General features: G+C 41.6%; 1 protein-coding gene across 3 annotated transcripts in view; it reads right to left on the bottom strand.

The window, feature by feature from the left end:
* LOC128687709 (glutamate receptor ionotropic, kainate glr-3-like) overlaps nucleotides 1-21,794 on the bottom strand; it is a 123,975-nt gene extending 102,181 nt beyond the window's left edge. For all 3 annotated transcript variants that reach the window (XM_053775311.2, XM_070083969.1, XM_070083970.1), the window contains exons 1-4: nucleotides 18,130-21,794; nucleotides 17,672-17,895; nucleotides 8,333-8,461; nucleotides 5,147-5,305 (exon numbers count right to left, since the gene is read on the bottom strand). In XM_053775311.2, the coding sequence (XP_053631286.1) occupies nucleotides 5,147-5,305; nucleotides 8,333-8,461; nucleotides 17,672-17,895; nucleotides 18,130-18,243 (626 nt within the window). In that variant the 5' untranslated portion in view covers nucleotides 18,244-21,794. The remainder of the gene's footprint in view (nucleotides 1-5,146; nucleotides 5,306-8,332; nucleotides 8,462-17,671; nucleotides 17,896-18,129) is intronic.
* Between the last annotated feature and the right edge of the window lie 5,465 nt (nucleotides 21,795-27,259).

The following is a 27,259-nucleotide window of genomic DNA, read 5'->3' as shown; positions in this document are numbered from 1 at the left end:
TAGTAGTAGCGATAAAAGTTGTAGTAGTAGTAGTAATACAATATGGTAAAGCAATTAACTCGTACATGAGTAAAAGGATATAAAAGCTATTACTTGGGTAACATAAAAATAGGTTAGACAAATATAGACTGGATAGAGGCAGCCTTTTTCATTGTTCACTCTCTGTAATGTGCTTTGTGTAGTATTAACAGGAAAGACTATGTGATGGCAGGGTTTACTGTTTTCAGGAGGATTCTTGCTAAAACTTCAGAGATGGTGAAGCTGCCTTTGTTTTGTTTAATTGTATTCGAAACAGCGATTAGTGCTGACTCGAGGCACTTGCGTCTGCGGAAATTAGTTTCTTTGATCACTAATTGGGAGTCCCTGAATTTCATGAGATGATTGGAGGAATTTCGGTGTTGTACACAGGCGTTGTTCAAGCACCACGAACCAGTCAATGCAGGAGTTTACACTATACCCTGTGGAGGCTGCAACAAAATTTATGTAGGTGAAACAGCAAGAAACCTCGACACCCGCATGTAGGAACGATAACTTGAACAACGCCTGTGTACAACACTGAAATTCCTCCAATCATCTCATGAAATTCAGGGACGCCCAATTATATATATATATATATATATATATATATATATATATATATATATATATATATATCTGTAGAGGATTTCGAGGGTCAACGCCCCCGCGGCTCGGTCTGAAACCAGGCCTCATGGTAGATCAGGGTCTGATCAACCAGGCTGTTACTGCTGGCCGCACGCAAGCTGACGTACGAACCACAGCCCGGTTGGTCAGGTATTGATACTAAAGACACTTGAATGCTTCTTTAGGATATAATGACAATCCGCACTCCAACCGAGGAGCTCTGGTACAAGGCCGACCAGTGTTGAAGGATCACGAATGAACCTCAAGAGGGGCCCAAGGTAACCTTGTATTTAATTTAAGTCTTTTCTGTTATGTCACCCCATCTCTCTCCCAGAATCCTACCTCTTCTGTAGGTAAGTTCGAATGACAGCCTGAAGTTAAATCAATCAAATTCCAATTTCTTACTGCCTCATATTGTTGCTTCTTCTACTAATTCTAAGTTGCAACCATTTAATTATGCCGGCTCTGCTTCACCTTGCAGCCTCTGGCATGTTTAAAGAACAAATCTTTAAGTAAATTCGAACGATACCTTGCTTCTCATGCACAATGGAAATGTAAAGTAAAAGGACACAAGTGCAACTAATGTGACATTTTATTGTGGCAACGTTTCGCTCTCCAGGAGCTTTATATATATATATATATATATATATATATATATATATATATATATATATATATATATATATATATATATATATATATATATATATATATATATATATATATATGTCGTGCCGAATAGGTAAATCTTGCGATTTTGGCTTAAATTTTGGCTCTTCCTGCCGAATAAGGCAAGCGAAAATTTATGCCTGCAATAATTTCTCAAAAATCATTCAGAACATAACGAAAAAAATATATTTCATTGTGTTTGTGCATTATTAAGTAATTGTAAACTATGTGGCCCCAATCACTTGATGAATCCAATGTTAACTGCATAGTTTCACTGGACATTGCTGGTGCTTTCGACGAGTATGGCACCAGGGACTCTTGGGAAAACTACAAGCACTAGGAGAGATCTCTAAGCGTAGTTCTCAACAAGACACTTGTTTCAAGTGTTCCACAGGGAAGTGATCTTGGGTCATCGTAATGGAATGTCTACTTCATTGATCTTCTTCAACTCATACTAAATCCCATGAATTTGCAGACGACTGTACTCTGACCTTCACTGCTCTAAGTTACATCAATCACCAGCTTACAACCTAATCAGCCTGGGGAAAAAAACTGGCAGGTTACATTTGCTCTTGAGAAAACACAAAGAATGACGAGATGATGGTCTATAGGCATCAAGATCGTAAGAATGCATAGAAGAGTGTTGTTGACCGAGGATGAAGTTGATATCCTAGGGGTGTAATTTGACTCGAAACTGACTATGAAAAACCATGTTGTAAATCTTGCACACAAAGCTGCCAAGAAGCTTACACGTATCTCACATCTGCTCGACAGTAGAGGTTGCATGATCATGTATGAAAAACTAGTATGCTCACACTCTGAGTAAGCTCAGCTTTCTTTGATTACCTGTCCCCCGTCTCATCTGCGTTATCTTGACAGGACAGAGATCAAAGTAAGACGACTCATCTCTAGCCAGGACTCAGCTTGGACAGATCTGTCATTTCAGCAAAGCCTTCAACACCTGAGGGATATGAGTGGCCTTTCTGTTATGTTATGTACATGACTAATACTGTAAAAGTACAAGCATAATGACGTCAAACAAATAAAATCGGAATAAAAAGGGACAATTCTGTGACTGCAACAATATACAAAAACCCGCGCATAGCAGAAGAAAACTTATGACGAAGCTTAAGTCCGTCTTGGACATAATAATCTTGTTCCTTCCATCAAGTTTAAAGATCAATGTGAACCTAACTCTTTGCTTCCTTATCTTGATGCATTTGTCCACTAATCGACTTTAGGCGCTTTTTACGTTTATTACAAGCTTTGCAGAGAGGCATGTACGTTCACTATTGTTTTTTTGCTATGCTCCCTCTGTCAAGAAAAGTGTTCTTATTTCTCTCTTTCTTCGTGCTCTCCGCATTTGTTACTCTCAGTTCCTTGAATCGGATATTTCCACTCTTCGTAATTCGTTCTCTCTTTCTGGCTACCCTTCCCATTTCATAAAGTCTGCTTCCTTATGTGCTAAACGGGCTTTCTTTCCTCCAAGACTTTCCACTGCTAATCAACTAATCTAATTCCTACCTCTCCTCCTGCACCTGCTACTTTCACAGTCTACACCATTTCCTGGTCCTCTTGTCCTCTCCTATACTATGAAGAAACTGACCGCTCTTTTTCTGACAGACTTAAAGAGCACGAAAGAAGTATTAGACTTGCCGAGAAGGACAATAATCTTTTACGTCATGTTAGAGGTCACAGCTCTCCTGTTAACTGGTCCTCTGCCAAAACTGTCAACCTTTTTCTAGCCTTCACAATCGCCGTCGTGTTGAAGCATCTGTTATATACAACTTTCCTAATATGAATCTTAGTCCTGGCTTTGTCTCTGAAGATGTCTTCCTTTCTCCTTACGTTGTGAAATGCTCCAAGCTTCACAATACTCGTGACTTGACCTGATTTTTATCTCCTTCTCTCCTTACTTTTTCTCCTTTCCTATATTTTCTTTTCCTCTCCTTTCCTCTATCTGGTGAGGTCTGTCCTTTGAGTTTTCTTCGCCAGTGTTTATGGTCCCATTCTTGTGAGACATTAGCTTTCCTGCAGTGATCCTTTTTCTTGTACTTAGACTTCCTCAATTACTACCATTACAACTACTACTGTTACTATTACTACTACTTCTGTGCTACTACTATTATCACTACTACTTTTACTACTACTACTACTATTACTACTACTTCTGCTACTATCACTGCCTGTCACTACCAGTGCTCTAACTACCCACTACTAACTCGACTACAACTACTTCCACCACTGCTTCTACAACTACTTTCATTGCTTCTTTCATATTATGATTCTTTCTACCTCAGCCTTCATCTCCTATATAATACTGGCTCTCTTGCCTTTGCTCTTTTTTTGCTACTCGTTAATGGTCCGAGACGGACCGAGAACCTTGTAAGCTGAAATAACGTCAGTCGATCAAATAAAATCACTGTCCTACAGATGACTCCAAGTTCATCATGTTCCCTATTTGTAAGTCTCATAACAATAATAAGGCTTTAAAATGAGGTGATGTAGGTAACAGCTTTCAGCTTGTAATTAAAGACAAAAACCCTTACCTAGCCTTGTAAAACCTTTTGGTAAAGAAAAGAGAGAGAGAGAGAGAGAGAGAGAGAGAGAGAGAGAGAGAGAGAGAGAGAGAGAGAGAAAGAGAGAGAGAGAGAGAGAGAGAGAGAGAGAGATACATATTCCTCTAGCGTTATACAATATATTTTCAAATTTATTATGAATGCTCTGACTTTGATGAGTCCCTGCATACAGAGATATACAGTAATTCCGTGTGCATTGGCTATTGATACTAGATCACTACGTGTTGTGTCGGGACGTTGTTGTTTGGTGTAAACCTGAAGAACTCAATCTTCTTTTTGCAGTCTCTATAGCTTCTACAGTGTCTTTATTGTTCAGACCGTGAAAAATTATTATTTTAGAGGTGGTTATAGGTTGCTGAAAAAGTGTTCAAGGTTATTATGAACAAGAGTTTAGTGTTCCAGAGCTTAAGACTGCCAGCCGCTCTTCCCTGCCCAAGAGCTACATGGAAGCAATTACACTCTTGTAAACGCGACTCTCCTACCTTATTTTATACATACACTAACAAACAGCTTTTTTAAGGTCAATAAACTTTTTCATATTGACAATTATTTAAGTCATTCTGACCGTCTATGCTTATAGGGTACTAATGATAACAATGTTCAAACTGTGTTATGTCCAGATGTGTAACTAGTTCATTGCGTATTCTGTTGTCTCCCTTCTCGTACAGCTTACACTTGTTAATCTTCAGTATCTGATCTCATATTGTTATAGAAGTCTCTCGTTAGTGTCGACTAGGTGTCGCCACTCTCTCTAACTAGACGTGCTTGGTCAATATGGTTGTCTGGAACTATATATAGCTAAAAGGTTCCCCTCATCTTGTTATAATGGTACAGAAAAAGAAAGGGAAATATACTGTACACGGGAATACGCATATTACTTTACAATTGAGAGTGTTATGCTTTAGAGGAAACGGCAGGGAAAACCAAGCTGAAAATTTGAATTATTAGTTTCAACTGCAGGATAATTCGTGGAATTGTAGTACTATAGTACTGGTTCTTTTCCTAAGTGAGGGAGAGGTCACGGAATGCCTAAAATTATGGAAGAAAAACACGTCATAACATACATTGTAACCTACTAATAAGGTCCTCAAAAGTTATTGCATATAAAAATATAATAATTAAATGAGTTTTTACCTCGTCCTGATAAAGCTTCAACAGATCTTTGGGGCAATGAAAACCAGAGATAATGTCTTCCATAGCTGTAAACCCATTCATTTCATTATCCAAATTGAAATGAGAAAGTTAGGTTTACTTACGTAAAATTAAGTGCTTTAGAGAGGAAATCCACCACTTTTGGCACAGGACCAGTGAAGTGAACCCTGTTAACCCTGTGGCCCTCAGGGTCAGTGACACTGATTATCTTATTAAAGGGATTAACCTCTGTCGCAACCAGCAGATTCGGACCATGGAATAGTCTGAGAGAAAAGTAAAAATAAAATAATATTAAAATATTTTATTTTACGCATTTTTTATTCTATTATTACATTTTTTTTATACGGGGGAGCTGAATGATAGCTCTAGGCCTTTCGTATTGCAATCAACACATCATCAAGAGCTTGCAATGTGACAGAGAAGAGGAGAGGGGAGAAGGTCCAAGAAAAAACGGTCACAGGAAGCGCCCTTGTTGGAGTGAGGCAGCTAGGATGTAGGCAGACGGCAGGAAGTGCTCCCAGGCATACCAACACTCATAGAGTGGGAGACAAACATAGCTTATCTATCCCACAAGCTTTTGAGGCAGACGTTGGATATGATAAAAATTACCTTACAATCCAAATAAAATATAGATAGATATTGTAATTGTCTTTGGAATTTTCACACCTCTAGAAAAAAGGTCCATTTAAAGGGACTCATTTAAAGGGAAGGCATCTTTTGTCCTCTTTACCTTTATACTAAGGAAATATAGATGCTCTCTGCTATTCCTTAGGTACCATCCCCTCTTTCACACATTTATTAAATAAAAACACTAAGTAATGCAAAACTATACCCTACATGATTTTAACATTTCTGTCTTGCTCCCATCAATCTCACCTGCTTTACCCCCTTTCATTCTACCCACGTTCCTTCCCCACACTGACATCTGGTTCTTCCTCACTCCTACAAGATGTTATAACTCCACGGCCAATGCACGAAATCACAGCTTCCCTATCTTCATCAACATTTAACAGTTCCTCAAAATATTCTCTCCATCTTCACGAAGCCTCCAACTCTTCATCTAATAACTCTTCTCTCCTACTATTTTTATCCTTCAAATGCATTCGTTCTCTAGGCTTTCTCAGCTTATTAATCTCACTCCAAAACTTTTTCTTATTCTCAGAAAAATTTGTTAATGGCATCTCACCCATTCTCTCATTCCTCTACTTTTACATACCTTCACCACTTTATATATATATATATATATATATATATATATATATATATATATATATATATATATATATATATATATATATATATATATATATATATATATATATATATATATATGTCGTGCCGAATAGGCAGAACTTGCGATCTTGGCTTAAATAGCAACGCTCATCTTGCCATATAGGACAAGCGAAAATTTGTGTATGCAATAATTTCGCCAAAATCATTCTGAACCTAACGAAAAAAATATATTTCACTGTGTTTGTTTAGTATTAAATTATTGTAAACATATCTAAAATATATTTAGTTGGGTTAGGCTAAAATAAATTTTTCTTGTTATAATAAGGTTAAGTAAGTTTTCTAAGATGCTTTTGGTGCAAAATTAAAAATTTTTACATTAACATTAATCAAAGAAATATATCTTTAAACGTATAAGAGAAAATTTTAGAAAGGACTTAATTTTAAATGAGTTCTTGCTAATTGACCAGTTTTACATATTCGGCACGACATATATATATATATATATATATATATATATATATATGTGTGTGTGTGTGTGTGTGTGTGTGTGTGTGTGTGTGTGTGTGTGTGTGTGTGTGTGTGTGTGTGTGTGTGTGTGTGTGTGTTGGTGTGTGTGTGTGTGTGTGTGTGCACAAGCACACTCACCCGAATTCACACTTTTATATTTTACTGCACTTCAATTTTACGACCACTCTCCATTGTTACATTCACGTGCAGTGTAGTAGAGGAGGCTGGGATTTTGGAATATGGAGATACCTTTCTCGGATCGCCCAGAAACCGAAATATATAGTTATTTACATAATACAGTAGAGGCAAAAATTTGTTTATTATTTCTGTATACCTGGAGTTTACCTGGAGAGAGTTCCGGGGGTCAACGCCCCCGCGGCCCGGTCTGTGACCACGCCTTCTGGTGGATCAGAGCCTGATCAACCAGGCTGTTGCTGCTGGCTGCACGCAAACCAACGTACGAGCCACAGCCCGGCTGGTCAGGAACCGACTTTAGGTGCTTGTCCAGTGCCAGCTTGAAGACTGTCAGGGGTCTGTTGGTAATACCCCTTATGTGTGCTGGGAGGCAGTTGAACAGTCTCGGGCCCCTGACACTTATTGTATGGTCTCTTAACGTGCTAGTGACACCCCTGCTTTTCACTGGGGGGATGGTGCATCGTCTGCCAAGTATTTTGCTTTCGTAGTGAGTGATTTTCGTGTGCAAGTTCGGTACTAGTCCCTCTAGGATTTTCCAGGTGTATATAATCATGTATCTCTCCTGCCTGCGTTCCAGGGAATACAGGTTCAGGAACCTCAAGCGCTCCTAGTAATTGAGGTGTTTTATCTCCGTTATGCGCGCCGTGAAGGTTCTCTGTACATTTTCTAGGTCAGCAATTTCACCTGCCTTGAAGGTGCTGTTAGTGTGCAGAACAAGTGACCTGAAGAGTGTCATCATGGGCTTGGCCTCCCTAGTTTTGAAGGTTCTCATTATCCATCCTGTCATTTTTCTAGCAGATGCGATTGATACAATGTTATGGTCCTTGAAGGTGAGATCCTCCGACATGATCACTCCCAGGTCTTTGACGTTGGTGTTTCGCTCTATTTTGTGGCCAGAATTTGTTTTGTACTCTGATGAAGATTTAATTTCCTCGTGTTTACCATATCTGAGTAATTGAAATTTCTCATCGTTGAACTTCATATTGTTTTCTGCAGCCCACTGAAAGATTCGGTTGATGTCCGCCTGGAGCCTTGCATCATAGAGAGATTAGTAATCGCATCAACATTATTAACGTATTATAAACAAATTATTTAACGCTTACTGATTTACAACGAGAAGACTATTATTTGTTTCATAATCAAAATATCTTTTACTTTCAATATGTATTTAAAATAATCCCTCTGAATATTGTTTAAAACATAATGTTTCTTACATTGGTGACCATTTGAATAACAAAAATATTTCGAGAAGAATGTTAAAACAAGTTTTCTTTTCTGACCTGAAACAAAGAAAAAATTAAATTGCCTTTAATGAAACTTGATAAATACGTGCATTAATGTTTCATCCCACTCACTTTGAGAATTTGTCAGGGAAGAATTGGAGGTGTGAGGTAAGAAGCAGACCTGTGTGTGGTGTCCAAGTAGCCACCTCCTGCGCCGGGGTGTCACCTCCAGTGTACGGCAGATATACGTATACACTACATCTGCAACGTTAAGGTTTTCTCTAGTTCTTGTATGAAAATTTATTTTAACTATTTGCATGTGTATTTATGCATATATGTATGAATGAATCTGTGTGTGTGCGTGAGTGTGTATGTGTGCTCACTGAATTGTACTCACCTAGTTGTGGTTGCAGGGGTCGATTCATAGCTCCTGACTTCGCCTCTTCACTGGTCGCTACTCTCTCCCTGCTCCGTGAGCTTTATCATACCCTTTCTTAAAGCTACGTATAGATCCTGCATCTACTACATTACTTTCCACACTTTTCCACTTCCTGACAACTCTATGACTGATGAAAACTTCCTAACATCCCAATGACACATCTGTGTCTTCAGCTTCCAACTGTGACCCATTGTTGCTGTGTCCCATCTCTGGAACATCCTGTCTGTTTACCTTGTCGATTCCTCTCAGTATTTTATATGTCGTTATCATGTCCTCCCTGTCTCTCCTGTCCTCCAGTGCCGTCAGGTCAATTTCCTGTAAATAAGTTGTGTTCAATACCGACAGTATGAAGAATTAGACACATGTGCAACATCTGGATATCTTCATTTGTACATGTTTCACGAAAGTCTGTAAATAAAGATACCCAGATTTTGCACATGTGTCTCATTCAGTGTATGGATCCTGCCTCCACTGCTCACGGAGTCAAATCAATGTTTGCAGCATTCACAGAGACCCACATAAAGGATCATTATGACAGCGATATATGGATCCCAGGTTATAACCTATTCCGATGCGACAAACTAAACAGGCAACAAGGGGGGGAGGGGGGTTGGCCTGTATGTCACAGAGTCGCTCATTTGCATAGAACTTCTAAATACCTCAAATGATGTAATTGAAGTTTTGGCAGTAAAGATCGAAAACCAAAACCTTGTCATTGTGGTAGTATATAAGCCTCCAGATGCAACTTCACAGCAATTCCAGGAGCAGCTTGAGAAAATTGACCACTGTCTGGAAAATCTCCCAACTCCTGCCCCGAACATCTTACTACTAGGAGATTTCAACCTAAGACACCTAAAATGAAAGAGTATAGCAAATAATGTTTTAGCAGAGATCACTCCGGGAGGCAGCTCAGATGAAAATTCACACACACACGAACTACTAAATCTCTGCAACAAATTCACCTTAAACCAGCAAATAGTTGAGCCTACAAGACTAGAAAATACACTGGACCTCATCTTCACTAACAATGATGATCCGATATGTAATACAACTGTATCACAGACAATTCACTCAGATCACAACATAATAGAAGTACAGACATGTATGCACAGGGCTCCGGACCAGCAATATGTGAGCAGTCATGAAGGTCTCTTCCACCAAATTCAATTTCAATAACAAAAACATACAATGGGACCAAGTAAACCATGTCCTAAATGAAATAAGGTGGTAAGATATCCTAAACAACACGGACCCGAACATCTGCCTTAAAAAAAATAAATTCTGTGGTTCTTGAGATCTGCTCAAGACACATTCCATTAAAAAAAGAAAGAGAAGATGTAAACTAGAAAGAGAGAGACACTTCCTATACAGACGAAGGCAAAGAGTCACAGAACTGCTGAGTGGGTCAATATATCTGAAATATGAAGGGAAGCACTAGTAATGAAATTGCAAATATCGAACTTAAGCTGAAGGAATCTTATAGGAGACAAGAATCACAGGAAGAACTAAAAGCCATAAAGGAAATTGAAAAAAAAAAACTTCTTCTCTTATGCCAAATCTAAGGGAAAAACAACATCCAGTATTGGGTCCCTGCTTAGGCGGGATGTGATATACACAGATGATAGCCAAGAAATGAGTGAGATACTAAAGTCCCAATATAACTCAGTGTTCAGCGATCCACTGCCCACTCTAAGGGTCGACAATCAAAATGAATTCTTTATGAACGAAACCCAAAATCTGGTCATTCCAAAACTCTCGGATATTATTATAACTCCACAAGATTTTGAAGAGGCAATTAATGACATGCCCATGCACTCATGCCCAGACTCGTGGAATTCCATGTTTATCAAGAACTGCAGGAAGTCCCTATCGCGTGCCTTCAGCATTTTATGAAGAGGGAGCATGGACACAGGGGTCATCCCACACACGCTAAAAACAACAGACATAGCCCCACTCCACACAGGTGGCAGTAAAGCAATTGCAAAGAACTACAGACCGATAACACTAACATCCCATATAAAAATCTCTGAGAGGGTTTTCAGAAGCAAGATCGTCAACCACCTAGATACCCATCAGTTACACAACCCAAGGCAACACGGGTTTAGAGCAGGTCGCTTCTGCCTGTCCCAGCTACTGACCACTATGACAAGGTCCTGGATGCTGTAGAGGATAAACAAAATACAGATGTAGTATACACAGACTTTGAAAAAGCTTTCGACAAGTGTGACCATGGTGTAATATCACACAAAATGCGGGATAAAGGAATAACGGGAAAAGTTGGTAGATGGATCTACAACTTCCTGACAAATAGAACACAAATAGTAATAGCAAACAGAGTAAAATCCCAGGCAACCATGGTAAAAAGCTCTGTTCCACAAGGCACAGTACTCGCTCCCATTCTATTCCTCATCCTCATTTCTGACATAGACAGAGATGTAAGCCATAGCTCCGTGTCTTCCTTTGCGGATGACACCCGGATCACCATGGCAGTGACCCCCGTCGAAGACACTGCGAGACTCCAGGCGGACATCAACCAAATCTTCGAATGGGCCACTCAAAACAATATGAAGTTCATCGAGGAGAAATTTCAACTACTCAGATATGGAAAACTCGAAGAAATTAAAAATGTGTCAGGGTATACGACAAATTCTAACCATACAATAGAGCGGAAAAGTAATGTGAAGGAAGGACCTGGGAGTGATAATGTCAGAGGATCTCACCTTCAAAGACCACAACAATGTATCTACCTCATCCGCTAGGAAAATAATAGGATGGATAATGAGAACCTTCAAAACTAGGGATGCCAAGCCCATGATGATTCTCTTCAAATTGCTTGTGCTCTCTAGGTTGGAATACTGCTGTACACTAATGTCCCCCTTCAAGGCTGGCGACATTACAGAGCTGGAGAGTGCACAAAGAACTTTCACGGCACACATAAGTGCGACAAGGCACCTAAACTACTGGGAATGGTTGAAGGTCCTTGATCTGTATTTCCTCGAACGCAGGCGAGAGAGATGCATGATCATATACACTTGGAAAGTCCTGGAGGGATTGGTACCAAACCTGCACACGAATATTACTCCATATGAAAGCAAAAGACTCGGCAGGAGATGCAACATTCCCCCGATGAAAAGCAGGAGTGCCACGAGTACACTGAGAGACAACACAATAAGTGTCCCGGGACCAAGACTATTCAATTGCCTCCCAGCATACATAAGGGGGATTACCAATAGACCCCTGGCTGTCTTCAAGAAGTTACTGAACAGGCACCTAAAGTCAGTGCCTGACTTTAGGTGGCATCAGTTACCAGTAACCAGTTACCAGTGTCAGTAGTAATGACTCACTACCAACCGTCTGTGTGAATCACTAGTTATTCACTGACATTACCACTGACCCTAGCATGTTTTGAATGCCACTCACCCAGGCATCATTCATAAGTCAGTTGAAGGATAGACAGGAGAGACGCAGGTCAGGCTTGGCGCTTCCCATATAGTCCATCGAATATACATACTTACGACCTACGTTTCGGAACCCACGGAACAGCTACTTCACCTACTCTTCTGTTGTGTGTGTGTGTGTGTGTGTGTGTGTGTGTGTGTGTGTGTGTGTGTGTGTGTGTGTGTGTGTGTGTGTGTGTGTGTGTGTGTGTGTGTGTGTGTGTGTGTGTGTGTGTGTGTGTGTGTGTGTGTGTGTGTGTGTGTGTGTATATGTGTGTGTGTGTGTATATATATATATATATGTGTGTGTGTGTGTGTGTGTGTGTACTCACCTATATGCACTCACCTATATGTGGTTGCAGGGGTCGAGTCACAGCTCCTGGCCCCGCCTCTTCACTGGTCGATACTAATTCACTCTCTCCCTGGTCCATGATATTTGTCATACATCTTCTTAAAGCTATTTATGGAACTTGCTTCCAAAAATAGCTCTCCAGATTACTCCAGTTCCTGACAACTCTAAGACTAAAGAAATACTTCCTAACATCCCTATGACTCTGGGTTTTCAGTTTCCAATTGTGTCCCCGTGTTTCTGTATTCCATCTCTGAAACATTCGATCCTTGTCCACGTTGTTAATGCCTCTTAGTATTTTATACGTTGTTATCATGTCCCCTCTATCCCTCCTATCCTCTAGTGTCATCAGGTTGAGTTCCCTTAACCTCTCCTCATAAGACATACCCCTAAGTTCCGGGACTAATCGTGTTGCAAATTTTTGCACTTTCTCCAATTTCTTGACGTGTTTGACTAAGTGAGGGTTCCACACTGGCGCTGCATATTCCAGTATAGGCCTTACGTACACTGTGTACAATGTCGTGAATGACTCCTTACTCAGATGTCAAAACGCCAATCTCAGGTTTGCCAATCTCCCATATGCTGCAGCAGTTATTTGATTGATGTGTGCCTCAGGGGACATGTTCGTTATGATGCTCACCCCAGATCCTTTTCTTAAACTGACGTTTGCAGCTGTTGGTTTCCTAACCTGTACTCCGTCTGCGGTCTTCTGTGTCCTTCCCCAATCTTCATGATCTTACACTTACTGGGGTTAAACTCCAGGAGCCATTTGTCGGACCATACTTGTAGTTTGTCCAGATCCCCTTGTAATCTTAACTGATCCTCTAACACTTGTATTCTCCTCATCAGTTTCACATCATCAGCGAACAGTGACACTTCTGAATCTATTCCATCCACCATGTCATTCACGTATACAAGAAACAGCACCGGGCCTAGGACTGAACCTTGTGGAACCCCACTCGACACATTCGCCCACTCCGACACTTCAGCACGTACCAACACACGTTGTTTCCTTCCTGTCAGGTATTCCCTGATCCATTGCAGTACTTTCCCCTTTATTCCTGCCTGCTCCTCTAATTTTTGCACCAGTTTCTTGTGTGGTACTGTGTCAAAAGCCTTCTTGCAATCTAAGAAGATACAATCTACCCATCCCTCTCTCTCATGTCTTACTTCTGTTACCTTATCGTAAAACTCAAGTAAATTTGTGACACAGGATTTCCCATCTCTGAAGCTATGCTGACTGTCATGTATGAGCCCAATCTTTTCAATGCGTTCCACTACTTTTCTCCTGATAATCTTTTCCATGACTTTACATTGTATACAAGTCAGTGACACTGGTCTGTAGTTTAATGCTGCATGTCTGTCCCCTTTCTTAAAAATTGGAACTAAATGTGCTGTCTTCCACGCCTCAGGCAACTGCCATGTTTCAATAGATTTACTGAAGATTGCTGCTATTGGCACACACAGTTCCTCTGCTCCCTCTCTCAGTATCCATGGAGATATGTTATCTGGGCCCACCGCCTTTGAGGTATCGAGTTCGTCTAGCCGTTTCTTCATCTCTACCTTGGTTATGTGTATTGTGTCCAGCGCCTGCTGGTGCACCCTACCTCCACAGTTTGCTGAAAGCATTCCTGACTCTATTGTGAATACTTCTCTAAATCTTTTGTTTAGTTCATCACATACTTCTTGGTCACTCTTCGTGAGCTCCCCTCCTTCTTTCCTCAGTCTGATTACCTGGTCCTTGACTGTTGTTTTTCTCCTAATGTGACTGTATAACAACTTTGGTTCAGATTTGGCTTTTGATGCTATGTCGTTCTCGTATTGCCTCTGGGCCTCTCTCCTTATCCATGCATATTCGTTTCTGGTTCTTCTGCTCATCTCCTTGTTTTCTTGAGTCCTTTGCCTTCTATACCTTTTCCATGCTCTCGCACACTTGGCTTTGGCCTCTTTACACCTCCAATTAAACCATGGGCTCACTCTGGTCTTACCATTTTTTCTGTTGCCCTTCTGTATGAACCTTTCCTCTGCCTCCCTGCACTTAGTGGTTACTATTTCCATCATTTCATTTACTGTCTTTCCATCTAGTTCTCTTTCCCACTGCACTTCATGCAGGAAACTTCTCATTCATATGTAGTCCCCTTTTTTGAAGTTTGGTTTCTCTCTTTGTTCTCGTGCTACTGCATTCTCCACTGTTAACTCAACAAGATATTCAAAACTCAGGACATAATGATGACTAGCGCCAAGGGGTCTTTCGTGGGTGATATCCCTTATGTCTGAACTATTCAAGGTGAATATGAGATCCAGCCTTGCTGCAACATCCTCTCCTCTCTCTCTGGTTGTATCCCTAACATGTTGATGCATGAAGTTCTCCAATACAGTCTCCAACATCTTAGCTCTCCATGTTTCTGGTCCCCCATGTGGCTCTAGGTTTTCCCAGTCAATCTCTTTATGATTGAAATCCCCAATTATAAGCAATTTTGTCCTACCCATATGAGCTCTTCTGGCCACTTCAGCTGGTGTATCCACCATTGCCCTATTGCACACATCATACTCTTCTCTTGTTCTCCTGCTATCATCACCTTTGGACCACCAGTCTGAAGTGTTCCTACAATGAAGTCGTCTGTTTCCCTTCTTTCCATTCCTCCCATCTCCTCAAAACTCCACTGGATTTTATGAGCAATGCTACTCCTCCCCCTCCTCTGTTCTCTCTGTCTTCCCTCATAATCTAATATCCAGGTGGGAAAATTGCATCTGTTATCATCCCTAAAAGTTTTGTCTCTGTTAGTGCTATAGTGTCAGGTGATGCATCAATGATGCGTTCTTGCCACTCTTCACTCTTATTTGTTATTCCATCTGCATTGGTGCACCATACCTTTAGCTTCCTTTCCATTACTGGGAGATGGAAGAGGAAGGTGCAGGCTGGGAGGTTGGGAGGCAGGGCACAATATTATAGGAGGCTGCTGTGACTGTGGAATTAGTGCTTAGGGGGGTGGTGGCTATGGAGTGAGGTTCGTTTCTGTTTACTGTGTTTGGTTGATATGTGGGGACAGGGTTTGAGAGGTTTCTGTAAGCATTTGTCTTCGATGTTCCCCCAAAGGCTGAGTTTTCCTGTCTGTCATTGCCTGTCCTGTCTCTCTTTACTTCCACTGGTTCTGTCTTGCTCTCACTTTCAGTTGTTCCCTTTTCTTTCGTGTTCTGTCTCGATTGAGGAACACTTTTTGATAATCTGGAGAGTCCTTTAACAGTGGTTTCTGTTGTAGTATCCTGTTCCGTACCACATCTGTCTTGAATGTCAATCTGATTGGTCGATTTTTTTCCCTCAAATACCCCCAAGTCTGTGAAAATTTTCTACCTGAGACATGTCCCTCTCTCCTGTTATTGCAATGATGTTCTTAATCTCTGTTTTCTCCCAATGCTTTCTTTCGTCATAGGTCTGCCCTTCAGCCTCCTGAAGCCCATGAATAATTATTGATCTCTCCCTCTCCTCTTCCCATTTCTTTTCCCTCTGTATCTCTGGATCTGATTTAAGCATCTCCTTTGCTATTTCCCTAATCATCTCCCAGACACCATGATGGCCTGATATTATTGCTGCAAAAGACTGCTTAGATCCATCCCCTCCTTCAGTCCCCTTGCTGCCTACTGATGTTCCCATTTCAGTCATCTTGCTCCTTTCGGATCTCATCTTTAGATCCTGCTTAAGCACATCCATTTCTTTCTCCAATCTCTGTATCTTTGCCTCAGCTACTATAGCTCGTGATTCCCACTTCTTGCTCTCTGCAGATATTTGCTCTAACATGTTATTGCAAAGTTCGTTTAACCTTTTCTCCCATTGTTGTTCCATTTTGTTCTTGAGCCGTTCTACCCATTCTTCCTTTTCCGACCAGCCATCATCGGTTCCCTTGCCTTTACGTCCTCTATTTTGAGAGCCATTTTGTTTTTATCCTGTTGGTATGTTCTAGCTGCTTCAGCTTATCGTAAAAATGTGTGTGTGTGGTGGGGGGATTTATAAGCTAATGTGTTTGGTTAGGTTAGGTGTGTGTGTGTGTGTGTGTGTGTGTGTGTGTGTGTGTGTGTGTGTGTGTGTGTGTGTGTGTGTGTATGTGTGTGTGTGTGTGTGTGTGTGTATGTGTGTGTATGTGCATGTGTATGTGTATATGTGTATGTGTATGTGTGTGTGTGTGTGTATGTGTGTGTGTATGTGTGTGTTTGTGTGGGTGTGTATGTGTGTGTGTGTGTATGCGCGCGCGCGTGTGTGTGTGTGTGTGTGTGTGTGTGTGTGTGTGTGTGTGTGTGTGTGTGTGTGTGTGCCCCCCGTGGCCTGATCGCTAAACCTCTCACTTCACACGGCGTGGGTCTGTGTTCGATTCAAAGCAAGGGTAGAAACATTGGGTGTGGTTCCTTTGCACTAGTTGTCTATGTTCACCCATCAGTAAAAAAGTCGAATGATGTGTGTTGCATCCTGGGACAAGGACCTAATTTGCTCGAAATGCTCAGCATAACAAGTGGCTTTCTATATAGTAGTATGTCATTGATGTCAGCTAGGACTGTATACCTTGTACATGTACTTGCAGCAAATGAAGATATTATTATTATTATTATATTAGTATTGTTACTTTCATAATGGGACCGCTATAGTCCTCGGGGTTATAGAACACCTGGGGAATGGAAGACATTCGGGCTCGATTCAAAGGCTTGGAACACAAACGCATCTCCTTTGATCAAGAGGCTTTCACAGTACGTGCGTCTTTGTTAAAAGTCAACATCAACAGTTACGGCACGCATTTTTAATGATAATTACCTGATGTTTATTGTATAATCACAGATAATTACCTGATGTTTGGTGTATTATCACCGATAGTTAACTGATGTTGTTTGTATCATCACTGAGGGTTACCTGATGTTTGTTGTATCAACACTGTTAGTTACCTGATGTTTGTTGTATCAACACTGTTAGTTACCTGATGTTTGTTGTATCAACACTGTTAGTTACCTGATGTTTGTTGTATCAACACTGTTAGTTACCTGATGTTTGTTGTATCAACACTGTTAGTTACCTGATGTTTGTTGTATCAACACTGTTAGTTACCTGATGTTTGTTGTATCAACACTGTTAGTTACCTGATGTTTGTTGTATCAACACTGTTAGTTACCTGATGTTTGTTGTATCAACACTGTTAGTTACCTGAAGTTTGTTGTATCAACACTGTTAGTTACCTGATGTTTGTTGTATCAACACTGTTAGTTACCTGATGTTTGATGTATCATCAGTGATAATAAGCAACATAACATTCCACTTAGATAAGGCCATGTGTAGATTTTGAAGCTGCGAGAGGTGAGAGCGAGTAACCATCAGGATCCTGGTGGACCACACCAGGAGGAAGCTCCTCCCTGACCACTTCGTGAAGGCGGCCAGGAACGTTGTTTCGTCACTTATCACAACAATTGTTATGTACGACGACAGCTGCTGTAACTGTCCGCAGATGAATATATTGTTAATAGTCGCCTTATTGTGGTAAAAAAAAAAGGAGCCCCTAGACTCATTTGTAATGTATGAGTAGTCGACTTTCCTCAGAAATGATGGTCATAGCTTTTTGTATTATTGACATTAACAAACTTCTACAAAGTTATAGTTACATGACAAAACAAAACACTACACTACCTGAACTGATCATTATGAAGCACAAATGACATGTAAGCAACCTACTAGCTTTATATTTTCGATCAGCAGAGAGAGATTATTGTTGTTTTTGGATTCCCAGTTATTAGTTACTGCTTCAAAAAATCCAATTCCTCCTGGAATCCGTAGATAATGAACCATCTGAAAGAAAACCGTTTATATACTAGAAATAACTAATATATTGTCTGAGAGTAATTACCTGAATTGAAAACTTAAACTAGCGATGGGGCGATACCAAAATATTGCCCGATACCGATACCCAACTTTTGACCGATACCAATATTTTTCGTATTTTTTAATTATAATGACTATGTACAATATATAAGGGAATGCTTATTGGGCAAAATTAAATAACACAGGAAGATTATTTATTAAAAAACCTAAATACTGTGAGATGATAATGTTATCACTCATTACTGGGCCTTTTGTGATAGTTCCTGTTTGTCAAAGGCACTAGTCGATAGTGTTTGTGTCTTGAACTCTATGTGTGTGTGTGTGTGTGTGTGTGTGTGTGTGTGTGTGTTTATGTTACTGAGCGTATGCATTCAGACATGTGCATATATGATTCTGCATTAGTGTTCACGCTCATGGTTACTTTCCCAGGATGGTCGTTGTCATAGTGACTCATGGCTGTGCTCATAACAACTTGAACTTGAACTTATGACCAGAGTTTTGGTAAGAAAGGAAAGGAAGAAGGAAGGGTAAGGATTGAAATATGGGAAAAGGGAGGGAGGGGAAAGAGGGGTAGGATACAAAGGGAAGTGGCACAACCACTTTGGTGCAATTTGGAAGGTGTATGTGTAGTAACAGAAAATTATTGACAGGAGTATAACATTTACCCATCAGATTCACACAGATATAACAAATATATACGTGTATGAGTTGATAATGGATATATAATTTGCAATTGTGTTTTATTTATTTATTTTTATTATTTTTTTTGTTTTTGCTGTTTGTTTTTTGCGATTGCAGGACGAAGGTTGGTATTGACAAGATCAAGGCGATAAATATACGCGCAATTTATTTAAAATTACTGGGCATGTTGGCTTCTTTCCAGGTGGTGACCCGCCATAGTAAGTATCTCGCTGATACAGTAGTAGATGTGTGCTTAAAGAAGTTATAAAATATATCTCCATAATTAGGGGCGATGATATTCTTAGTAGACAGAGACGGGTTCCGGTGTTACCGAGTCATCTTCATCTGCAGGGAGGCTGCTCAAGATCATTGGTCGTCGGTAATCATCCTTGTGGATAAAGCGACGCACCCTCTGTTGAAGTCTTTTTTTTGGGTCTGTGGGGAGGAGTGCTGATGATATAGTCAGTGGTATTTGCAACGTAGGGAGGATTCTCTCTGTCTGGTATATAGAGTTCTTGCATTGCATAAAGTTGCCTCTTCTTCAAGCGTATCAAGTTGTACGTTTAGGGCAGAAATAACCTGGCGGATGTGAAATTCTGCCTTCCTGATTCCGTCTCTCCTCCTGGTACCCGTAATAAAGCGGAGAACCTACTGTGGACTCGTTGCAACCGTATCATGTTGGTTTTTGTTGTTAACGACATTGGGACACACGGGTATTCGAGTATAGGTCTTATCATCATTTTATACAGATGTTTTTTGACTTGTGAAGGAGCTTGATTAAATCTATACAGACTGGTAAGACCGGCTTTGGCTAAGTTTGTTTACTGACATGAGATGTTGAGTGGAGTAATCTGTTTATCTCATATCCCCGGATCTTGTTAGGGTTTCTAATGACTATAGGTGTACCTCTGATGGAGATACCCCCCTTGTCTTCGATAGTTGACGCAAAACAGCCTATCGTGCTGATAAAGACTTTGTAAGGGTTGGTCTTGATTCTCCATTTCTTTTCCCAGTTATCTGTTCGACGGAGTTCAGTATTCATTTTTTCTATGACCCTCTCATACTTGTATTTTCCTATTATGGGGGTTGATGAGACGACATGGATAACATGAGCCTTGTTGGTATAAAAGGCTCTGCCGACTTGCCGTTAAAGGTAGGGATGATTTTTCTTTCAGACAAGAAGTTATATATAAATCTGAGAAAGGACCAGTTGTGGTCAGGTAGGTCAATAAGTTTAAATATAAGATCATCATGCCACAAGCTGTCAAAAGCTTTGTGAACATCCCTGGTGGTAATTAGGGCAATATTGCCCTGTTGCTTCAGGGTTGCAACAGCATCGAAAATTATATTTATTGCATGATGGGCACCTCAATGAGTCCTTCAGCCGAACTGTTTTTCAGTAAAGAGGTGATTATACTCCATGTAATAGTTCAATCTATTGGAAATGATTTTCTCAAGAACTTTGCCAGTGACCTCAAGTAAAGATATAGGTCTATAGTTCCCAGGTCGGTGGTTGTCTTTATTGGGTTTAGTAATAAAGATCATACTTGCAGACTTAAAACCAATGGAAAGTGCCCGGAGGCCTAGATGACATTAAAGATATTGACCAAAGACTGTTAGCAATTTCTAGGTAAGAAACTTCTCTGTTTAATTGTTATTCCAAAGAGACCAAGGGCTCTATTTCGCATTCGTCCAATAACTTGACTCATCTCTGGGAGTGTAATTGGTCTAGTAAGACGGTGGTCATCTTCAAGAGTTGATGTATCGATTACAGGGAGCGGTTGCAGATCAACTACTTTGTCATCTCTCCGTTCATTGACCAACTGATATTGGTTATTATTAAATCTGCGACTGTTATTGTGTGAAAGAATTTTCTCCCACACATTACCCATCAGACTGGCCTGGTTCTATGGATCATCAAGTTTTATATCAACCTCCTCCTCACCATCGTCAGTGAAGGTATGAATTAGGTAACTGGGAGAAGCTGCCGGATCTTGCTCCAGGATTTTGCAGGCTGACGTTTATACTGGTTAGCTTTAAGAACAAGATATTTCCATAAGTCTCGTTTGTGATGACTAATCATGGTAATTAAGTCCTGCTTCAACCTATGCAGTGTAGCCCTTGGTGGCTGTTGTGTTTGAAGATGCCTTTGACATTCCGTTTGATAATTTTTCATGCAGTCTCTAATTTCCCTAGTAGGTTTATATTGCTGGTAGATCTTTGTGGAGGCTAATTGGCAAGTTGTATTAGTGGCATCAAGTATTCGGCTGTGGAGGGACCTGATCGCTTCGTCAATTGCAGCGGAAGGCAAATTCTCCAGCGAAACAGTATCGTCGTTACCTAGGAATGCCCTGAAGGGGTCAAATCCTAGGGTGTTGAGATTGGGTTTAGGAGGTACTGGTATTCTAAATGGGGAAGCGTGTAGCTTTATTATATCAGGGATATGGTCAGATCCTACGTTCCCACCAGGAGAGACTCGGCAATGGAAGAGGTCACAATCTCTGTTGGTCAAGACTATATCTGGTGTCCCCGGATGACGACCGACATATGACTTAAAGAATGGTCCTTGAAACGACAGATCTGGATGTCATGATATTAAATAGTTGATTTCCCTTCAAGTCGCCCAACGGATTAACAGGTCTGCAGTTATAGAGGGCAGGGTGGTGGGCATTAAAATCATCTCCTGCCAGAATTGTTGGAATATTTTTACTTAGTATCCGATGTAGGAGAACGGACGCTATATATGGTTGTCTCGGAGGAAAATATCCAGTTCCTATCAGTAGTTGACCATAAGATGTCGTCAGTTCAATTGCAATAATGTGATCTTCGTCAACGTGAATATTTCGAAACGTATAGCCTGATTTAACTAGGACAGTCACGCCACTATGAGGTCCTCTCGATTTCTTCACAGTAGAGTTACCTCGTAATTTGATATGTTGATCAACTCCCGCAGCTGTCTCATTCAGGAGGATAACGTCAGGGTTGTAATTGTGTAGTTCAACTTCGAGGAGGTACCGGTTATTAAAGAAATGTTGAACATTAAGTTGGAAAATTGTAATCCCCATTATTTCTTGTACCTTGCACGTTTGCTTCGGACAGAGGGTTGACGTCTGCAAGTATCGTCACAACTGGAATGCACACTCTCCCTACTCGACTCATTAAGGGGAAGAATGTAATCCTCAGTAGTTGCTTGCGTACTGACCATGTCATCATCCTCACTCGTGGTGGTAATATCAACAGACTCATTAGAGTCATCATCGGATAACTGAGTTGTGGTATTCCTAGTTACAGGAAGCAAAGACACATGAGTGTCAAAAGGAGACCTGGGGGCTCCAACGGAAAATTTAGTAGGCCAGGCGAAGTACCCTGGGAAAGTACTTGTTCTGCAGGATCAGCTTCAATAGCGGAAGGATGAGCACCAGTATCTGGGGCAAGGTTAGGGGCAGGTATTAACTCATCGGGCTGAGGTAAGTTTACAACTTCGTTGTTGGAGGCGGTTGAGCCCTGCAAGAGAAATGAAGTAGGCGTATTTGTAGGGGTATGGGAGGGTACATACTTTCTATCTTGAGGGGACTGAGCCATAATTAACTGCACATTATCTCGGAATCGAATGGGACTGATCCCATTAGCCACTAGCATATCATTGAAAACATTAGAACAGAGTTGATTATCGTTACCTATTATCTCCTTGACTAACATGAACATTAGTTATGCTCTCGTCATATACCCGGCTGAGGACCCAGGAGACATAGGGAGTGAGAAAGAAACTTGTGCTTGTGTTTGTTGTAGGTGAGGGTTAGGGGGAGGGTGGGGCGCTGCAGGAGGGCCAGAGGTCCAAACATTGGAACCGGTAGAGGAGACCTGAGGAGTCCCACCAGATTCAGGTAGAGCTGAGAATGAAGCCCGGAACATTGATGGAGGTGCCTGGGGAGTGGTTCTCTTAGAATTTGAGTTTCTTTGCCTCTAGAATTTTCTGAATTGTAGTTTTTCTCACAGGACAGATAGGGGAAACAGCATGGTGTTTTCCATTACAAAGTTGGGGTTAGTTCTGTTATGGCAGTCTCTAAAAGAATGCTAATCAGAGTATATCCTGCAAATTGTTGATTGACTACTGCATTTATTGGTGTTATGGCAAAACGCATTACATTTGAAACATTGTGTAACGTTGACAAACCGTTGAAGAGAGATTTGGTCAGGTGTACATCTGGTGCCAAAAACATTTGAAACCATGTTGACACATGAGTTTGGCTTCTTTAGGTGTCTCTAGGAATAACTTAACGTTACCTGTTTGCTGGCAGGTTTAGAGAATTTATATGCATTGAGAACCTTAAATTCAGAAATCTCCTGATTCAGTTCTGCAAGAAGTTCCTCCACAGAGCTGTCTCTCATGAAGCTGCTTGTTCTCGCCACAAATACAGTTAGTTGGGCTTGATAGCTATCAGGCGGAATGGGGATGATACCCAAATTTTGCAATTTATCAAGAATATGAAACATATTTTTTAAAAATTCCAAAAACATTAAAAAAATCGAAAAATATGGCAAAATGATGTTTTTCTGCATATTTCGACGACTTAGAGCATTTAGAACACTTTTCAGACAAACCTCATGCTTAAGCAGGTGGAGTAACTCCTCTTCAGAGGAGAGGAGAAGTACTGCCATAGAGTGGGTTTGAAAAACATCCACCGGTGCAATAATTGAATTTGAACAAATACATTCGAGAATTTCCTTCTTAGACTTTTGTCATAACAACTGTGCTTTCACATCCTGCTTATTAACTTTGTATATTTATGTGAATTTGAGCGTGTGTGTGTGTGTGTGTGTGTGTGTGTGTGTGTGTGTGTGTGTGTGTGTGTGTGTGTGTGTGTGTGTGTGTGTGTGTGTGTGTGTGTGTGTGTGCGCGTGTGCGTGTGTGTGTGTGTGTGTGTGTGTGTGTGTGTGTGTGTGTGTGTGTGTGTGTGTGTGTGAGTGCGTGTGCGTGTGCGTGTGTGTACTCACCTAGTTGTACTCACCTAGTTGAGGTTGCGGGGGTCGAGTCCGAGCTCCTGGCCCCGCCTCTTCACTGATCGCTACTAGGTCACTCTCCCTGAGCCGTGAGCTTTATCATACCTCTGCTTAAAGCTATGTATGGATCCTGCCTCCACTACATCGCTTCCCAAACTATTCCACTTACTGACTACTCTGTGGCTGAAGAAATACTTCCTAACATCCCTGTGATTCATCTGTGTCTTCAGCTTCCAACTGTGTCCCCTTGTTACTGTGTCCAATCTCTGGAACATCCTGTCTTTGTCCACCTTGTCAATTCCTCTCAGTATTTTGTATGTCGTTATCATGTCCCCCCTATCTCTCCTGTCCTCCAGTGTCGTCAGGTTGATTTCCCTTAACCTCTCCTCGTAGGACATACCTCTTAGCTCTGGGACTAGTCTTGTTGCAAACCTTTGCACTTTCTCTAGTTTCTTCACGTGCTTGGCTAGGTGTGGGTTCCAAACTGGTGCCGCATACTCCAATATGGGCCTAACGTACACGGTGTACAGGGTCCTGAATGATTCCTTATTAAGATGTCGGAATGCTGTTCTGAGGTTTGCTAGGCTCCCATATGCTGCAGCAGTTATTTGGTTGATGTGCGCTTCAGGAGATGTGCCTGGTGTTATACTCACCCCAAGATCTTTTTCCTTGAGTGAGGTTTGTAGTCTCTGACCCCCTAGACTGTACTCCGTCTGCGGCCTTCTTTGCCCTTCCCCGATCTTCATGACTTTGCACTTGGTGGGATTGAACTCCAGGAGCCAATTGCTGGACCAGGTCTGCAGCCTGTCCAGATCCCTTTGTAGTTCTGCCTGGTCTTCGATCGAGTGAATTCTTCTCATCAACTTCACGTCATCTGCAAACAGGGACACCTCAGAGTCTATTCCTTCCGTCATGTCGTTCACAAATACCAGAAACAGCACTGGTCCTAGGACTGACCCCTGCGGGACCCCGCTGGTCACAGGTGCCCACTCTGACACCTCGCCACGTACCATGACTCGCTGCTGTCTTCCTGACAAGTATTCCCTGATCCATTGTAGTGCCTTCCCTGTTATCCCTGCTTGGTCCTCCAGTTTTTGCACCAATCTCTTGTGTGGAACTGTGTCAAACGCCTTCTTGCAGTCCAAGAAAATGCAATCCACCCACCCCTCTCTCTTTTGTCTTACTGCTGTCACCATGTCATAGAACTCCAGTAGGTTTGTGACACAGGATTTCCCGTCCATGAAACCATGTTGGCTGCTGTTGATGAGATCATTCCTTTCTAGGTGTTCCACCACTCTTCTCCTGATAATCTTCTCCATGATTTTACATACTATACATGTCAGTGACACTGGTCTGTAGTTTAATGCTTCATGTCTGTCTCCTTTTTTAAAGATTGCGACTACATTTGCTGTCTTCCATGCCTCAGGCAATCTCCCTGTTTCAATAGATGTATTGAATATTGTTGTTAGGGGTACACATAGCGCCTCTGCTCCCTCTCTCAATACCCATGGGGAGATGTTATCTGGCCCCATTGCCTTTGAGGTATCTAGCTCACTCAGAAGCCTCTTCACTTCTTCCTCGGTTGTGTGCACTTTGTCCAGCACTTGGTGGTGTGCCCCACCTCTCCATCTTTCTGGAGTCCCTTCTGTCTCCTCTGTGAACACTTCTTTGAATCTCTTGTTGAGTTCTTCACATACTTCACGGTCATTTCTTGTTGTCTCTCCTCCTTCCTTCCTTAGCCTGATTACCTGGTCCTTGACTGTTGTTTTCCTCCTGATGTGGCTGTACAACAGTTTCGGGTCAGATTTGGCTTTCGCTGCTATGTCATTTTCATATTGTCTTTGGGCCTCCCTTCTTATCTGTGCATATTCGTTTCTGGCTCTACGACTGTTCTCCTTATTCTCCTGGGTCCTTTGCCTTCTATATTTCTTCCATTCCATAGCACACTTGGTTTTTGCCTCCCTGCACCTTTGGGTAAACCATGGGCTCATCCTGGCTTTTTCATTAATCCTGTTACCCTTGGGTACATACCTCTCCTCAGCCTCCTTGCATTTTGTTGCTACATATTCCATCATCTCATTAACTGGCTTCCCTGCCAGTTCTCTGTCCCACTGAACCCCGTTCAGGTAGTTCCTCATTCCTGTGTAGTCCCCTTTCTTGTAGTTTGGCTTCATTCGTCCTGGCCTTCCTGCTTCTCCCTCCACTTGTAGCTCTACTGTGTATTCGAAGCTTAAAACCACATGGTCACTGGCCCCAAGGGGTATTTCATATGTGATGTCCTCGATATCTGCACTACTCAAGGTGAATACTAAGTCCAGCCTTGCTGGTTCATCCTCTCCTCTCTCTCTTGTAGTGTCCCTTAAGTGTTGGCACATGAAGTTTTCCATTACCACCTCCATCATCTTAGCCCTCCATGTATCTTGGCCCCCATGTGGGTCCAAGTTCTCCCAATCGATCTCCTTGTGGTTAAAGTCACCCATGATCAGGAGCTTTGCCCTGCATGCATGAGCTCTTCTGGCCACTCTAGCCAGTGTGTCAACCATCGCTCTATTGCTCTCGTCGTACTCTTGCCTTGGCCTCCTGCTGTTCTGTGGTGGGTTATACATCACTGCTATTACCACCTTGGGACCTCCAGAGTGAAGTGTTCCCGCTATGTAATCACTTTCTTCTCCGCTGTCTCCTCTCTCCAGCTCATCAAAATTCCAGCGATTTTTGATCAGCAACGCCACTCCTCCACTCCCCTGTTCCCTCTGTCTTTCCTCAGGATTTGGTATCCCGTTGGAAAGATGGCATCTGTTATCATACCTGTAAGCTTGGTTTCTGTGAGAGCTATGATGTCCGGTGATGCTTCTTTGACTCTTTCATGCCACTCCTCCCACTTATTTGTTATTCCATCAGCGTTTGTGTACCATTCCTTCAGTTTCCTTTCCAACACTGTGGTTTGGGGGGCCTGTGAGGGTGGGAGACCTGGTGGCATAATGTGGGATTCTATAGCTCGGTGTTGGGTGGAGGCTGTGGGTATGGATTGTAGTGTGTGTTGGGATGGTGTGATAGGTTGTATGGTTCTGAGAATAGTTGTGTGTGTGCTTGCCCTTGCTGTTCTGTTCTGCTCTGACTGACCTCTGCTGGTTCCCTCCTTGTCTCTTTTCCTAGCTCCTTTCGCTTTTTTGTCCTCTCCCTCAGCTGCTGTCGTTCTGATTTTGTTCTGTCTCTGTCTAGGAACACCCTCTTGTACTCTTCCGAGTATTTAAATCGTGGTTTCTCTTTGAGGATCCTGTTCCGCACTGTTTCCGTCCTGAGA

This window comes from Cherax quadricarinatus, chromosome 11 (assembly GCF_038502225.1).
Source record: "Cherax quadricarinatus isolate ZL_2023a chromosome 11, ASM3850222v1, whole genome shotgun sequence".
NCBI lineage: Eukaryota > Metazoa > Arthropoda > Malacostraca > Decapoda > Parastacidae > Cherax > Cherax quadricarinatus.
The sequence above is the reverse complement of the archived record's forward strand: the minus strand, read 5'-3'. Positions and strand labels throughout refer to the sequence as shown.